This window comes from Salvelinus alpinus, chromosome 3 (genome assembly GCF_045679555.1).
Source record: "Salvelinus alpinus chromosome 3, SLU_Salpinus.1, whole genome shotgun sequence".
Taxonomy (NCBI): Eukaryota; Metazoa; Chordata; class Actinopteri; order Salmoniformes; family Salmonidae; genus Salvelinus; species Salvelinus alpinus.
In genome coordinates, this window is record NC_092088.1 from 103,759,322 (window position 1) to 103,777,456 (window position 18,135).

General features: G+C 44.8%; 1 protein-coding gene across 1 annotated transcript in view; it reads right to left on the reverse strand.

Annotated features, from left to right (window-relative positions):
- Positions 1-18,135, reverse strand: part of adam9b (ADAM metallopeptidase domain 9b) — a 58,291-nt gene that overhangs the window by 24,534 nt on the left and 15,622 nt on the right. Inside the window, exons 6-11 of the mRNA XM_071394712.1 lie at positions 14,616-14,808; positions 13,809-13,871; positions 13,378-13,449; positions 12,309-12,478; positions 9,084-9,174; positions 1,431-1,561 (exon numbers count right to left, since the gene is read on the reverse strand). Of these exons, the coding sequence (XP_071250813.1) occupies positions 1,431-1,561; positions 9,084-9,174; positions 12,309-12,478; positions 13,378-13,449; positions 13,809-13,871; positions 14,616-14,808 (720 nt within the window). The remainder of the gene's footprint in view (positions 1-1,430; positions 1,562-9,083; positions 9,175-12,308; positions 12,479-13,377; positions 13,450-13,808; positions 13,872-14,615; positions 14,809-18,135) is intronic.

Genomic DNA, 18,135 nt, shown 5'->3' on the forward strand with positions numbered 1-18,135 from the left:
TCCACTAGATGTTGGAACACTGCTGCTATAACAGCCTCCACTCTTCTGGGAAGGCTTTCCACTAAATGTTGGAACATTGCTGCTATAACAGCCTCCACTCTTCTGGGAAGGCTTTCCAATAGATGTTGGAACATTGCTGCTATAACAGCCTCCACTCTTCTGGGAAGGCTTTCCACTAGATGTTGGAACATTGCTGCGGGGACTTGCTTCCATTCAGCCACAAGAGCATTAGTGAGGTCAGGCACTGATGTTGGATGATTAGGTCTGGCTTGCAGTCGGCATTCCAATTCATCCCAAAGGTGTTCGATGGGGTTGAGGTTAGGGCTCTGTGCAGGCCAGTCAAGTTCTTCCACATAGATCTCGACAAACCATTTCTGTATGGACCTCGCTTTGTGCATGGAGGCATTGTCATGCTGAAAAGGGAAAGGGCCTTCCCCAAACTGTTGCCACAAAGTTAGAAGAACAGACTCATCTAGAATGTCTTTGTAAGCTGTAGCATTAAGATTTCCCTTCACTGGAACTAAGGGGCCCGAACCATGAAAAACAGCCCCAGACCATTATTCCTCCTCCACCAAACTTTACAGTTGGCACTATGCACTGGGGCAGGTAGTGTTCTCCTGGCATCCGCCAAATCCAGATTTGTCCGTTGGACTGCCAGATGGTGAAACGTGATTCATCACTCCAGAGAACGCATTTCCACTGCCCCAGAGTCCAATGGCGGCGAGGTTTACACCACTCCAGCCGACACTTGGCATTGCGCATGGTGATCTTAGGCTTGTGTGCGGCTGCTCAGCCATGGAAACTCATTTCATGAAGCTCCCGACGAAGAGTTCTTGTGCTGACGTTGCTTCCAGAGGCAGTTTGGAACTCGGTAGTGAGTTTTGCAACCGAGGACAAACGATTTTTACACGCTACGCACTTCAGCACTCTGCGGTCCCGTTCTGTGAGCTCGTGTGGTCTACCACTTTGCTGCTGAGCCGTTGTTGCTCCTAGACGTTTCCACTTCACAATAACAGCACTTACAGTTGACCGGGGCGTTTCTAGCAGGGCATAATTTGACGTTATGACAGTGCCACGTTGAAAGTCACTGAGCTCTTCAGTAAGGCCATTCTACTGCCAATGTTTGTCTATGGAGATTACATGGCAGTGTGCTAGATTTTATACACTTGTCAGCATTGGGTGTGGCCGAATTAACCAGATCCACTCATTTGAAGGGGTGTCCACATACTTTTGTATACATAGTGTAACTCAGCAGGTGAGTGTAAATAGTGTTGACCAATACAGTGGCAACCTTACAGCTACTATAGTTCAACAAACAGGTTGAATAGCAGATGGCCTCTGAAAAGGTAATGCTAAGGAAAAGGGTGAAAATAAAGGAGAATGTTGCTTTAGTTTTGTGGTGATGACAGTTGGGCCGGTACTTTACTTACGTTGCCGTGGCAGCCATGATACAGCTCCCTCCATTACAGGTGCAGCGGCTGTCGTCATGATTCATGCCCAGGTTATGACCCATCTCGTGGGCCACTACAGTAGAGACGTAGCCCAGATTGTCACCACTATACTGTGGAGAACATTCGATAGAAGACCACATGCTGTTCAGATTTGGAATGGTTAAAAAAATATATATATGTTTAAGAAGAAAATGACAATTGATTTAAACCAAAAGCACAAAAGGAGTTGAAAAAAAACTCTGAATACTATAATTGTTAACAGGAGCCTTTGGAACATGGTACATTACAACACATAGAGGAATCTGAGGAATGACAAAGAGACACTGTGCTTCGTCATCGTGGACTGGTTTTACCCGTTTACATCTGCAGAGCAGATTAACTCCTGTGTTATTAATGAGATGAGTCCCAAACGGCACCCTATTCTTTTATAGTGCACTACTGTTGATCAAGGCTCCGGGTAAAAAAGTAGTGTTTTAAAAGGGAATAGGGTGCCATTTGATAGGGTGCCATTTGATAGGGTGTCATTTGGGACACAGACAATAGGGTGCCATTTGGGAGGAAGTCATGGTGTGTCTGAGAACAAACTGTCTTCTACATCTGACTGACTCATGAATAATCTAGACCTATCAGGTGGCTGACATGACCTCACAACGCTAACAACCACAACCTTAGATGGTGCTAGCTGGCTGGGTTACTAGGATTACTGCTAGGTGTTAGGGTCCTGTCTAGGTTACAAGGATCAGTCTGCTAGGTGTTAGGGTCCTGTCTAGGTTACAAGGATCAGTCTGCTAGGTGTTAGGGTCCTGTCTAGGTTACAAGGATCAGTCTGCTAGGTGTTAGGGTCCTGTCTAGGTTACAAGGATCAGTCTGCTAGGTGTTAGGGTCCTGTCTAGGTTACAAGGATCAGTCTGCTAGGTGTTAGGGTCCTGTCTAGGTTACAAGGATCAGTCTGCTAGGTGTTAGGGTCCTGTCTAGGTTACAAGGATCAGTCTGCTAGGTGTTACCGTCCTGGCTGGGTTACAAGGATCAGTCTGCTAGGTGTTAGGGTCCTGTCTAGGTTACAAGGATCAGTCTGCTAGGTGTTAGGGTCCTGTCTAGGTTACAAGGATCAGTCTGCTAGGTGTTAGGGTCCTGTCTAGGTTACAAGGATCAGTCTGCTAGGTGTTAGGGTCCTGTCTAGGTTACAAGGATCAGTCTGCTAGGTGTTAGGGTCCTGTCTAGGTTACAAGGATCAGTCTGCTAGGTGTTAGGGTCCTGGCTGGGTTACAAGGATCAGTCTGCTAGGTGTTAGGGTCCTGTCTAGGTGTTAGGGTCCTGTCTAGGTTACAAGGATCAGTCTGCTAGGTGTTAGGGTCCTGTCTAGGTTACAAGGATTAGTCTGCTAGGTGTTAGGGACCTGGCTAGCTGCAACAAGGATTAGTCAGCTAGGTGTTAAGATCCTGTCTAGGTTACAAGGATCAGTCTGCTAGGTGTTAGGGTCCTGTCTAGGTTACAAGGATCAGTCTGCTAGGTGTTAGGGTCCTGTCTAGGTTACAAGGATCAGTCTGCTAGGTGTTAGGGTCCTGTCTAGGTTACAAGGATCAGTCTGCTAGGTGTTAGGGTCCTGTCTAGGTTACAAGGATTAGTCTGCTAGGTGTTAGGGTCCTGTCTAGGTTACAAGGATCAGTCTGCTAGGTGTTAGGGTCCTGTCTAGGTTACAAGGATCAGTCTGCTAGGCGTTAGGGTCCTGTCTAGGTTACAAGGATCAGTCTGCTAGGTGTTAGGGTCCTGTCTAGGTTACAAGGATCAGTCTGCTAGGTGTTAGGGTCCTGTCTAGGTTACAAGGATCAGTCTGCTAGGTGTTAGGGTCCTGTCTAGGTTACAAGGATCAGTCTGCTAGGTGTTAGGGTCCTGTCTAGGTTACAAGGATCAGTCTGCTAGGTGTTAGGGTCCTGTCTAGGTTACAAGGATCAGTCTGCTAGGTGTTACTGTCCTGGCTGGGTTACAAGGATCAGTCTGCTAGGTGTGACTGTCCTGGCTGGGTTACAAGGATCAGTCTGCTAGGTGTTAGGGTCCTGTCTAGGTTACAAGGATTAGTCTGCTAGGTGTTAGGGTCCTGTCTAGGTTACAAGGATCAGTCTGCTAGGTGTTAGGGTCCTGTCTAGGTTACAAGGATCAGTCTGCTAGGTGTTAGGGTCCTGTCTAGGTTACAAGGATCAGTCTGCTAGGTGTTAGGGTCCTGTCTAGGTTACAAGGATCAGTCTGCTAGGTGTTAGGGTCCTGGCTGGGTTACAAGGATCAGTCTGCTAGGTGTTAGGGTCCTGTCTAGGTGTTAGGGTCCTGTCTAGGTTACAAGGATCAGTCTGCTAGGTGTTAGGGTCCTGTCTAGGTTACAAGGATTAGTCTGCTAGGTGTTAGGGACCTGGCTAGCTGCAACAAGGATTAGTCAGCTAGGTGTTAAGATCCTGTCTAGGTTACAAGGATCAGTCTGCTAGGTGTTAGGGTCCTGTCTAGGTTACAAGGATCAGTCTGCTAGGTGTTAGGGTCCTGTCTAGGTTACAAGGATCAGTCTGCTAGGTGTTAGGGTCCTGTCTAGGTTACAAGGATCAGTCTGCTAGGTGTTAGGGTCCTGTCTAGGTTACAAGGATTAGTCTGCTAGGTGTTACTGTCCTGTCTAGGTTACAAGGATTAGTCTGCTAGGTGTTAGGGTCCTGTCTAGGTTACAAGGATCAGTCTGCTAGGTGTTACTGTCCTGTCTAGGTTACAAGGATCAGTCTGCTAGGTGTTAGGGTCCTGTCTAGGTTACAAGGATCAGTCTGCTAGGTGTTAGGGTCCTGTCTAGGTTACAATGATCAGTCTGCTAGGTGTTAGGGTCCTGTCTAGGTTACAAGGATCAGTCTGCTAGGTGTTACTGTCCTGTCTAGGTTACAAGGATTAGTCTGCTAGGTGTTAGGGTCCTGTCTAGGTTACAAGGATCAGTCTGCTAGGTGTTAGGGTCCTGTCTAGGTTACAAGGATCAGTCTGCTAGGTGTTGCTGTCCTGTCTAGGTTACAAGGATTAGTCAGCTAGGTGTTAGGATCCTGTCTAGGTTACAAGGATCAGTCTGCTAGGTGTTAGGGTCCTGTCTAGGTTACAAGGATTAGTCAGCTAGGTGTTAGGGTCCTGTCTAGGTTACAAGGATCAGTCTGCTAGGTGTTAGGGTCCTGTCTAGGTTACAAGGATCAGTCTGCTAGGTGTTAGGGTCCTGTCTAGGTTACAAGGATCAGTCTGCTAGGCGTTAGGGTCCTGTCTAGGTTACAAGGATCAGTCTGCTAGGTGTTAGGGTCCTGTCTAGGTTACAAGGATCAGTCTGCTAGGTGTTAGGGTCCTGTCTAGGTTACAAGGATCAGTCTGCTAGGTGTTACTGTCCTGTCTAGGTTACAAGGATTAGTCTGCTAGGTGTTAGGGTCCTGTCTAGGTTACAAGGATCAGTCTGCTAGGTGTTACTGTCCTGTCTAGGTTACAAGGATCAGTCTGCTAGGTGTTAGGGTCCTGTCTAGGTTACAAGGATCAGTCTGCTAGGTGTTAGGGTCCTGTCTAGGTTACAATGATCAGTCTGCTAGGTGTTAGGGTCCTGTCTAGGTTACAAGGATCAGTCTGCTAGGTGTTACTGTCCTGTCTAGGTTACAAGGATTAGTCTGCTAGGTGTTAGGGTCCTGTCTAGGTTACAAGGATCAGTCTGCTAGGTGTTAGGGTCCTGTCTAGGTTACAAGGATCAGTCTGCTAGGTGTTGCTGTCCTGTCTAGGTTACAAGGATTAGTCAGCTAGGTGTTAGGATCCTGTCTAGGTTACAAGGATCAGTCTGCTAGGTGTTAGGGTCCTGTCTAGGTTACAAGGATTAGTCAGCTAGGTGTTAGGGTCCTGTCTAGGTTACAAGGATCAGTCTGCTAGGTGTTAGGGTCCTGTCTAGGTTACAAGGATCAGTCTGCTAGGTGTTAGGGTCCTGTCTAGGTTACAAGGATCAGTCTGCTAGGTGTTACTGTCCTGTCTAGGTTACAAGGATCAGTCTGCTAGGTGTTAGGGTCCTGTCTAGGTTACAAGGATCAGTCTGCTAGGTGTTAGGGTCCTGGCTGGGTTACAAGGATCAGTCTGCTAGGTGTTAGGGTCCTGTCTAGGTTACAAGGATCAGTCTGCTAGGTGTTAAGGTCCTGTCTAGGTTACAAGGATCAGTCTGCTAGGTGTTAGGGTCCTGTCTAGGTTACAAGGATCAGTCTGCTAGGTGTTAGGGTCCTGTCTAGGTTACAAGGATCAGTCTGCTAGGTGTTAGGGTCCTGTCTAGGTTACAAGGATCAGTCTGCTAGGTGTTAGGGTCCTGTCTAGGTTACAAGGATTAGTCTGCTAGGTGTTAGGGTCCTGTCTAGGTTACAAGGATCAGTCTGCTAGGTGTTAGGGTCCTGTCTAGGTTACAAGGATCAGTCTGCTAGGTGTTAGGGTCCTGTCTAGGTTACAAGGATCAGTCTGCTAGGTGTTAGGGTCCTGTCTAGGTTACAAGGATCAGTCTGCTAGGTGTTACTGTCCTGTCTAGGTTACAAGGATCAGTCTGCTAGGTGTTAGGGTCCTGTCTAGGTTACAAGGATCAGTCTGCTAGGTGTTAGGGTCCTGTCTAGGTTACAAGGATTAGTCTGCTAGGTGTTAGGGTCCTGTCTAGGTTACAAGGATCAGTCTGCTAGGTGTTAGGGTCCTGTCTAGGTTACAAGGATCAGTCTGCTAGGTGTTACTGTCCTGGCTGGGTTACAAGGATCAGTCTGCTAGGTGTTAGGGTCCTGTCTAGGTTACAAGGATTAGTCTGCTAGGTGTTAGGGTCCTGTCTAGGTTACAAGGATCAGTCTGCTAGGTGTTAGGGTCCTGTCTAGGTTACAAGGATCAGTCTGCTAGGTGTTAGGGTCCTGGCTGGGTTACAAGGATCAGTCTGCTAGGTGTTAGGGTCCTGTCTAGGTTACAAGGATCACTCTGCTAGGTGTTAGGGTCCTGTCTAGGTTACAAGGATCAGTCTGCTAGGTGTTAGGGTCCTGTCTAGGTTACAAGGATCAGTCTGCTATGTGTTAGGGTCCTGTCTAGGTTACAAGGATCAGTCTGCTAGGTGTTAGGGTCCTGTCTAGGTTACAAGGATCAGTCTGCTAGGTGTTAGGGTCCTGTCTAGGTTACAAGGATCAGTCTGCTAGGTGTTAGGGTCCTGTCTAGGTTACAAGGATCAGTCTGCTAGGTGTTAGGGTCCTGTCTAGGTTACAAGGATCAGTCTGCTAGGTGTTAGGGTCCTGTCTAGGTTACAAGGATCAGTCTGCTAGGTGTTAGGGTCCTGTCTAGGTTACAAGGATCAGTCTGCTAGGTGTTAGGGTCCTGTCTAGGTTACAAGGATTAGTCTGCTAGGTGTTAGGGTCCTGTCTATGTTACAAGGATCAGTCTGCTAGGTGTTAGGGTCCTGTCTAGGTTACAAGGATCAGTCTGCTAGGTGTTACTGTCCTGTCTAGGTTACAAGGATCAGTCTGCTAGGTGTTAGGGTCCTGTCTAGGTTACAAGGATTAGTCTGCTAGGTGTTAGGGTCCTGTCTAGGTTACAAGGATTAGTCTGCTAGGTGTTAGGGTCCTGTCTAGGTTACAAGGATTAGTCTGCTAGGTGTTAGGGTCCTGTCTAGGTTACAAGGATTAGTCTGCTAGGTGTTAGGGTCCTGTCTAGGTTACAAGGATCAGTCTGCTAGGTGTTAGGGTCCTGTCTAGGTTACAAGGATCAGTCTGCTAGGTGTTAGGGTCCTGTCTAGGTTACAAGGATCAGTCTGCTAGGTGTTAGGGTCCTGTCTAGGTTACAAGGATCAGTCTGCTAGGTGTTACTGTCCTGTCTAGGTTACAAGGATCAGTCTGCTAGGTGTTAGGGTCCTGTCTAGGTTACAAGGATCAGTCTGCTAGGTGTTAGGGTCCTGTCTAGGTTACAAGGATTAGTCTGCTAGGTGTTAGGGTCCTGTCTAGGTTACAAGGATCAGTCTGCTAGGTGTTAGGGTCCTGTCTAGGTTACAAGGATTAGTCTGCTAGGTGTTACTGTCCTGTCTAGGTTACAAGGATCAGTCTGCTAGGTGTTAGGGTCCTGTCTAGGTTACAAGGATCAGTCTGCTAGGTGTTAGGGTCCTGTCTAGGTTACAAGGATCAGTCTGCTAGGTGTTAGGGTCCTGTCTAGGTTACAGGGATCAGTCTGCTAGGTGTTAGGGTCCTGTCTAGGTTACAAGGATTAGTCTGCTAGGTGTTAGGGTCCTGGCTGGGTTACAGGGATCAGTCTGCTAGGTGTTAGGGTCCTGTCTAGGTTACAAGGATTAGTCTGCTAGGTGTTAGGGTCCTGTCTAGGTTACAAGGATCAGTCTGCTAGGTGTTAGGGTCCTGTCTAGGTTACAAGGATTAGTCTGCTAGGTGTTACTGTCCTGTCTAGGTTACAAGGATCAGTCTGCTAGGTGTTAGGGTCCTGTCTAGGTTACAAGGATCAGTCTGCTAGGTGTTAGGGTCCTGTCTAGGTTACAAGGATCAGTCTGCTAGGTGTTAGGGTCCTGTCTAGGTTACAGGGATCAGTCTGCTAGGTGTTAGGGACCTGTCTAGGTTACAAGGATCAGTCTGCTAGGTGTTAGGGTCCTGTCTAGGTTACTAGGATTAGTCTGCTAGGTGTTAGGGTCCTGTCTAGGTTACAGGGATCAGTCTGCTAGGTGTTAGGGTCCTGTCTAGGTTACAAGGATTAGTCTGCTAGGTGTTAGGGTCCTGGCTGGGTTACAGGGATCAGTCTGCTAGGTGTTAGGGTCCTGTCTAGGTTACAAGGATTAGTCTGCTAGGTGTTAGGGTCCTGTCTGGGTTACAAGGATCAGTCTGCTAGGTGTTAGGGTCCTGTCTAGGTTACAAGGATCAGTCTGCTAGGTGTTAGGGTCCTGTCTAGGTTACAAGGATCAGTCTGCTAGGTGTTAGGGTCCTGTCTAGGTTACAAGGATTAGTCTGCTAGGTGTTAGCGTCCTGTCTAGGTTACAAAGATTAGTCTGCTAGGTGTTAGGGTCCTGTCTAGGTTACAAGGATTAGTCTGCTAGGTGTTAGGGTCCTGTCTAGGTTACAAGGATCACTCTGCTAGGTGTTACTGTCCTGTCTAGGTTACAAGGATCACTCTGCTAGGTGTTAGGGTCCTGTCTAGGTTACAAGGATCAGTCTGCTAGGTGTTAGGGTCCTGTCTAGGTTACAAGGATCAAGGATTGGTCTGCTAGGTGTTAGGGTCCTGTCTAGGTTACAAAGATCAGTCTGCTAGGTGTTAGGGTCCTGTCTCTGTCTAGGTTACAATGATTAATCTGCTACACCCCTAATGGTGAATACTACACCCCTAATGGTGAATACTACACCCCTAATGGTGAATACTACACCCCTAATGGTGAATACTACACCCCTAATGGTGAATACTATATAGCTAATGGTGAATACTACACCCCTAATGGTGAATACTACACCCCTAATGGTGAATACTACATAGCTAATGGTGAATACTACACCCCTAATGGTGAATACTACACCCCTAATGGTGAATACTACATCCCTAATGGTGAATACTACATAGCTAATGGTGAATAACACATGAAGCTTAGAAACCAAACCTATCACTACTAACCACATTGATCCCTCCAGCGGTGGCCATCGAACACACTGTGCCCACGAACGCCATGCCCAGGATGCCTCCCGCATACGCTCCCCCAAGACCACTGGGAAACAAAGAGAGAAACAAACATTACAGGACAGAGATGATCAACTAACAGACCACTGGGAAACAAAGGGAGAAAAACATGTCAAACATTACAGGACAAAACAAAGATGATCAACTAACAGACCACTGGGGAAACATTACAGGACAAAACAAAGATGATCAACTAACAGACCACTGGGGAAACATTACAGGACAAAACAGAGATGATCAACTAACAGACCACTGGGGAAACATTACAGGACAAAACAAAGATGATCAACTAACAGACCACTGGGGAAACATTACAGGACAAAACAGAGATGATCAACTAACAGACCACTGGGGAAACATTACAGGACAAAACAAAGATGATCAACTAACAGACCACTGAGAAAACGTATAAAACATTACAGGACAAAACAAAGATGATCAACTAACAGACCACTGGGGAAACATTACAGGACAAAACAAAGATGATCAACTAACAGACCACTGGGGAAACATTACAGGACAAAACAAAGATGATCAACTAACAGACCACTGAGACAACATTACAGGACAAAACAAAGATGATCAACTAACAGACCACTGGGGAAACATTACAGGACAAAACAAAGATGATCAACTAACAGACCACTGAGACAACATTACAGGACAAAACAAAGATGATCAACTAACAGACCACTGAGAAAACGTATAAAACATTACAGGACAAAACAGAGATGATCAACTAACAGACCACTGAGAAAACATTACAGGACAAAACAAAGATGATCAACTAACAGACCACTGAGAACTGATAAAACATTACAGGACAAAACAGAGATGATCAACTAACAGACCACTGAGAAAACATTACAGGACAAAACAAAGATGATCAACTAACAGACCACTGGGGAAACATTACAGGACAAAACAAAGATGATCAACTAACAGACCACTGAGAAAACGTATAAAACATTACAGGGCAAAACAAAGATGATCAACTAACAGACCACTGAGAAAACATTACAGGACAAAACAGAGATGATCAACTAACAGACCACTGGGGAAACATTACAGGACAAAACAAAGATGATCAACTAACAGACCACTGAGAAAACATTACAGGACAAAACAAAGATGATCAACTAACAGACCACTGAGACAACATTACAGGACAAAACAAAGATGATCAACTAACAGACCACTGGGGAAACATAAAACATTACAGGACAAAACAAAGATGATCAACTAACAGACCACTGGGGAAACATAAAACATTACAGGACAAAACAAAGATGATCAACTAACAGACCACTGAGAAAACATTACAGGACAAAACAAAGATGATCAACTAACAGACCACTGGGGAAACATAAAACATTACAGGACAAAACAAAGATGATCAACTAACAGACCACTGGGGAAACATAAAACATTACAGGACAAAACAAAGATGATCAACTAACAGACCACTGGGGAAACATAAAACATTACAGGACAAAACAAAGATGATCAACTAACAGACCACTGGGGAAACATAAAACATTACAGGACAAAACAGAGATGATCAACTAACAGACCACTGAGAAAACATTACAGGGCAAAACAGAGATGATCAACTAACAGACCACTGGGGAAACGTATAAAACATTACAGGACAAAACAAAGATGATCAACTAACAGACCACTGAGACAACATAAAACATGTATTGTAGCTGTAGATCGGTTTACATGACAGAAAATACATTCCAACTCCCATCAGTTGACACTACAGTCAACTTACATGAGTTTAACCCTCAAATTCAACGGTGGGCCTAGAAACCAGTTCCACTGCTTTAGTTCATTGTTCCTCCACTGAGTTGGACCTGGGACACCAAGTGGGTGATATTAATGATCAGGGCCTGATTTAGACCTGGGACACCAGGTGGGTGATATTAATGATCAGGGCCTGATTTAGACCTGGGACACCAGGTGGGTGATATTAATGATCAGGGCCTGATTTAGACCTGGGACACCAGGTGGGTGATATTAATGATCAGGGCCTGATTTAGACCTGGGACACCAGGTGGGTGATATTAATGATCAGGGCCTGATTTAGACCTGGGACACCAAGTGGGGTGATATTAATGATCAGGGCCTGATTTAGACCTGGGACACCAGGTGGGTGATATTAATGATCAGGGCCTGATTTAGACCTGGGACACCAAGTGGGTGATATTAATGATCAGGGCCTGATTTAGACCTGGGACACCAAGTGGGTGATATTAATGATCAGGACCTGATTTAGACCTGGGACACCAGGTGGGTGATATTAATGATCAGGGCCTGATTTAGACCTGGGACACCAGGTGGGTGATATTAATGATCAGGGCCTGATTTAGACCTGGGACACCAGGTGGGTGATATTAATGATCAGGGCCTGATTTAGACCTGGGACACCAGGTGGGTGATATTAATGATCAGGGCCTGATTTAGACCTGGGACACCAGGTGGGTGATATTAATGATCAGGGCCTGATTTAGACCTGGGACACCAGGTGGGTGGTATTAATGATCAGGGACTGATTTAGACCTGGGACACCAGGTGGGTGATATTAATGATCAGGGCCTGATTTAGACCTGGGACACCAGGTGGGTGATATTCACTATCAGGTAGAGGAGAAAACCAGCAGTGGTCCGGACCTCGTAGGGTTTAAGATGATCGGCTATCGGGAACACAATTTAAACATCTATCAACTGGTCATCGTTATGCAGTGACTTGAGACAAACTGCTCTGTATTATAGATGAACACGTGATAGTCTGTCGTCAGATGTTAATCCCAGACCTGACTAAAGTATTATAGATGAACACGTGATAGTCTGTCGTCAGATGTTAATCCCAGACCTGACTAAAGACTACACACCAGCGGTATTCAAATCATAAAACAGAAACAAAATTTTAAAAAGGAGACAAACTTAAATAAAATGTACTGACATATGCAAATATCGAATACAACAGAATATACCACTTAGCAGACAGTTTTTCCCAAAGCTACGTACACAATGTAGTGACTGTATGCATTGTTAGTATGTGTACAAGTGATCACTGTGGGAATTGAACCCATAACCTATCAGGCATCATTCTCTTCCCAACTGAGCCAATCAGAAACCGTACATCTCTCCAACTCACACAATGAGCTGTGCGTCATCGTGCCTGATCCGCGGTAGCAGATCCGTCTTCCTCCACTTGACGAACAGCCCCAACACTTCCCCCGCAGAGCCGTCCACGCTGAAGGGGTTGGCGTCCTTAAAGATCTCCAGGCCTACCAGCACCACGCGGATATTCAGCCTCTTATAGTACTGCAGACGAATAGAGAACAATACATAGAAAATATATCACGTTATGCTCAGTATTTACAGACATACAGACACATAGTCTAGTACCCTCAAATTCAAAATCTGAACCTGGTAGCTGACCTGTTGCATCCTATATAAACTACTGTAATTATTAGTTGACCCTGCTGGTCATCTTGAAGAACAAATCTTAACTTCATGGCCATGTGCTCTTATAATATCCAGCCGGCACAGCCAGAGGACTGGCCACCCCTCAGAGCCTGGTTCCTCTCTACGTTTCTTCCGAGGTTCCTTCCTTTCTAGGGAGTTCTAACATCCCAGTTATCCCTGGGATGCCAGGTGGATGATATTAATGATCAGGGCCTGATTTAGACCTGGGACACCAGGTGGGTGATATTAATGATCAGGGACTGATTTAGACCTGGGACACCAGGTGGGTGATATTAATGACCAGGGCCTGATTTAGACCTGGAACACCAGGTGGGGTGATATTAATGATCAGGGACTGATTTAGACCTGGGACACCAGGTGGAGTGATATTAATGATCAGGGCCTGATTTAGACCTGGGACACCAGGTGGGTGATATTAATGATCAGGGCCTGATTTAGACCTGGGACACCAGGTGGGGTGATATTAATGACCAGGGCCTGATTTAGACCTGGGACACCAGGTGGGTGATATTAACGATCAGGTAGAACAGACAAGCAGCAGTAGTCCGGACCTCCCAGGGTAACATTTGAACAGCCCTGGTCTAGTACTTTCTCTAGCTTCTCCTGGGGGAAGAGCTCATTGTAGCCAATGAGGATGAAGAGAACTGAAGAAGTACGTTTCAGTGTAACATTGTTGTTTGCTTGAGACTGAGTAGAGAGAGAGCGCGAGAGCGGAGGGAAAGATGTTTAGTCACCCCATCCAGCAGATTGGCTAGTTCCACCATCTCCTCTCGCACCGCTGTCTCGTTCTTCTTCTTGTAGGTATACTGTGGACATGTTCAGAAAGAGGCAGAACTCAGTCAGTTGATCATCATTATACATTCTAATATAACCCATTGGAGTAGCATTAACTTACGATTACACATTAGGCAAGTGGTTCTGAAACCTCTCCTCGAGGACCCTCAGACATTTTCACAATGTTGTTGTAGCCCTGAACTATCTCACCTGATTGACCTATTGAAAGGGTTTGATGATTAGTGGACAAGTTGAATCAGGTGAGTTAGCTGGGGAATAGTTCAAATACATGGAATGGCTGGGCGATCCAAGAGGAGAGGTCGAAAAACCTCTGTGTTAGCCTATTGAAAGTTATATATTTATAAAATTTGAAAAATAGTAAGTATTTTACCCTGAGAAAGTCAGCAACCAACACCAACTCTACATATCTGGTCTGAGGTAAATTACGTTTTCTCTGTTAAGAAGAAGAAATGAAAGAAAGTCCTTAGTGAGACTGGTACATCCATTCCCACGTGTTTAGTCTGACAGACACCCAGTACATTCACCCTGTAAACACTTTAATATCTGTTACGTTCTGCTATGCTGCGTAAAGGAAACATCCAGTACATTCACCCTGTAAACACTTTAATATCTGTTACGTTCTGCTATGCTGCGTAAAGGAAACATCCAGTACATTCACCCTGTAAACACTTTAATATCTGTTACGTTCTGCTATGCTGCGTAATGGAAACATCCAGTACATTCACCCTGTAAACACTTTAATATCTGTTACGTTCTGTTATGCTGCGTAATGGAAACATCCAGTACATTCACCCTGTAAACACTTTAATATCTGTTACGTTCTGCTGCGTAATGGAAACATCCAGTACATTCACCCTGTAAACACTTTAATATCTGTTACGTTCTGCTATGCTGCGTAATGGAAACATCCAGTACATTCACCCTGTAAACACTTTAATATCTGTTACGTTCTGCTATGCTGCGTAATGGAAACATCCAGTACATTCACCCTGTAAACACTTTAATATCTGTTACGTTCTGCTATGCTGCGTAATGGAAACATCCAGTACATTCACCCTGTAAACACTTTAATATCTGTTACGTTCTGCTGCGTAATGGAAACATCCAGTACATTCACCCTGTAAACACTTTAATATCTGTTACGTTCTGTTATGCTGCGTAATGGAAACATCCCAACCCGTAAAAGTGCCGTCATCGAGAGGGAAGGGTCGAAAGGCGAGTGACTCTCAGTGTGCGACGTCTCATTGGTCACTCCACAGACAAAGGGCTCCGATTGGCTGTGCTCCAGGCGGTAGAGGAGGTGCTCGTTGTTTGTCGACTGCTTGACTGGTTCCAGCCCATAACTCTGGTTGCCAAGGAGAATGACACCCCTACGAAGAAGAAGTGCAACAGACAGATTCATAATCAACGCTGACAAATTACAGATCACCACAATGGTTTCACAACATTTCCTCGAATCAAGCTGAAGTCTTCGATTAGAAGGAGAGGACAGGGAAAGTCAGGATAACTGGTTAGACAAACCAGGAAACTCTTATGAAAGGACTGGAGAACTTCCTTGTTAAAACTTCTTTGGGACTGGGGGGGCAGTATTGAGTAGCTTGGATGAATAAGGTGCCCGGAGTAAACTGCCTGCTACTCAGGCCCAGTTGCTAATATATGCATATTATTAGTAGATTTGGATAGAAAACACTCTGAAGTTTCTAAAACTGTTTGAATGATGTCTGAGTATAACAGAACTCATATGGCAGGCAAAAACCTGAGAAGAAATCCAACCAGGAAGTGGGAAATCTGAGGTTTGTAGTTTTTCAACTCATCCCCTATCGAAAACAGTGTCTATGGGGCCATATTGCACGTCCTAAGGCTTCCACTAGATGTCAACAGTCTTTAGAACCTTGTTTGATGCTTCTACTGTGAAGTGGGGGCTCATAAGGGCTGTTTGAGCCAGGTGTCTGGCAGAGTGCCATGAGCTCGTGACGCGCGTTCACATGAGAGTTAGCTTGTGTTCCATCGCATTTCTACAGACAAAGGAATTCTCCGGTTGGAACATTATCGAAGATTTATGATAAACACATCCTAAAGATTGATTCTATACTTCGTTTGACATGTTTCTACGAACTGTAATATAACTTTTAGTCTGAACTTTCGCCTGGACTTGTCGGCGAGTCGTGATTTTGGATTGTGTACTAAACACGCGAACAACAAGGAGGTATTTGGACATAAATGAGGGACTTTATCGAACAAATCAAACATTTATTGTGGAACTGGGATTCCTGGGAGTGCATTCTGATGAGGATCATCAAAGGTAAGTGAATATTTATAACGCTATTTCTGACTTCTGTTGACTGCACAACATGGCGGATATCTGTTTGGCTGCTTTGTTGTCTGAAAGCTGTACTCAGATTATTGCGTTGTGTGCTTTTTCGGTAAAGGTTTTTTTTTAAAACTTTTTTTTTTTTTTTTTATCTGACACAGCGGTTGCATTAAGGAGAAGTTTATCTATATTTCCATGTCTAACACTTGTATTTTCATCAACATTTATGATGAGTATTTCTGTAAATTGATTGACTTGGCTCTGACCTAACATAATCGTTTGTGGTGCTTTAGCCGTAAAGCCTTTTTATTTTTAATCGGACACCGTGGCTGGATTAACGAGAAGTTTATCTTTAAAATGGTGTATAATACTTGTATGTTTGAGGAATTTTAATTATGAGATTTATGTTTTGAATTTGGCGCCCTGCACTTTCACTGGCTGTTGAGGTGGGACGCTACCGTCCCGAATATCCCAGAGAGGTTTTAGGAGACACTGGAAGCCCTCTCATTGGAACACTGAATAAGGTATAAAACACCACCCTATGTACAGGTCTACAAATACAAAAGCATGTGGTCCTCTGTAGTTGTTAGTAGAACATGGTCCTCTGTAGTTGTTAGTAGAACATGGTCCTCTGTAGCTCAGTTAGTAGAACATGGTCCTCTGTAGTTCAGTTAGTAGAACATGGTCCTCTGTAGTTCAGTTAGTAGAACATGGTCCTCTGTAGTTCAGTTAGTAGAACATGGTCCTCTGTAGTTCAGTTAGTAGAACATGGTCCTCTGTAGTTCAGTTAGTAGAACATGGTCCTCTGTAGTTCAGTTAGTAGAACATGGTCCTCTGTAGCTCAGTTAGTAGAACATGGTCCTCTGTAGTTCAGTTAGTAGAACATGGTCCTCTGTAGTTCAGTTAGTAGAACATGGTCCTCTGTAGTTCAGTTAGTAGAACATGGTCCTCTGTAGTTCAGTTAGTAGAACATGGTCCTCTGTAGCTCAGTTAGTAGAACATGGTCCTCTGTAGTTCAGTTAGTAGAACATGGTCCTCTGTAGCTCAGTTAGTAGAACATGGTCCTCTGCAGTTCAGTTAGTAGAACATGGTCCTCTGTAGTTCAGTTAGTAGAACATGGTCCTCTGTAGCTCAGTTAGTAGAACATGGTCCTCTGTAGTTCAGTTAGTAGAACATGGTCCTCTGTAGTTCAGTTAGTAGAACATGGTCCTCTGTAGTTCAGTTAGTAGAACATGGTCCTCTGTAGCTCAGTTAGTAGAACATGGTCCTCTGTAGCTCAGTTAGTAGAACATGGTCCTCTGTAGCTCAGTTAGTAGAACATGGTCCTCTGTAGTTCAGTTAGTAGAACATGGTCCTCTGTAGTTCAGTTAGTAGAACATGGTCCTCTGTAGTTCAGTTAGTAGAACATGGTCCTCTGTAGCTCAGTTAGTAGAACATGGTCCTCTGTAGCTCAGTTAGTAGAACATGGTCCTCTGTAGCTCAGTTAGTAGAACATGGTCCTCTGTAGCTCAGTTAGTAGAACATGGTCCTCTGTAGTTCAGTTAGTAGAACATGGTCCTCTGTAGTTCAGTTAGTAGAACATGGTCCTCTGTAGTTCAGTTAGTAGAACATGGTTCTCTGTAGTTCAGTTAGTAGAACATGGTCCTCTGTAGTTAGTAGAACATGGTCCTCTGTAGGTCAGTTAGTAGAACATGGTCCTCTGTAGTTCAGTTAGTAGAACATGGTCCTCTGTAGTTAGTAGAACATGGTCCTCTGTAGGTCAGTTAGTAGAACATGGTCCTCTGTAGGTCAGTTAGTAGAACATGGTCCTCTGTAGCTCAGTTAGTAGAACATGGTCCTCTGTAGCTCAGTTAGTAGAACATGGTCCTCTGTAGCTCAGTTAGTAGAACATGGTCCTCTGTAGTTAGTAGAACATGGTCCTCTGTAGTTCAGTTAGTAGAACATGGTCCTCTGTAGTTCAGTTAGTAGAACATGGTCCTCTGTAGCTCAGTTAGTAGAACATGGTCCTCTATAGTTAGTAGAACATGGTCCTCTATAGTTAGTAGAACATGGTCCTCTGTAATTCAGTTAGTAGAACATGGTCCTCTGTAGTTCAGTTAGTAGAACATGGTCCTCTGTAGTTCAGTTAGTAGAACATGGTTCTCTGTAGTTCAGTTAGTAGAACATGGTCCTCTGTAGTTCAGTTAGTAGAACATGGTCCTCTGTAGGTCAGTTAGTAGAACATGGTCCTCTGTAGGTCAGTTAGTAGAACATGGTCCTCTGTAGCTCAGTTAGTAGAACATGGTCCTCTGTAGCTCAGTTAGTAGAACATGGTCCTCTGTAGCTCAGTTAGTAGAACATGGTCCTCTGTAGTTAGTAGAACATGGTCCTCTGTAGTTAGTAGAAC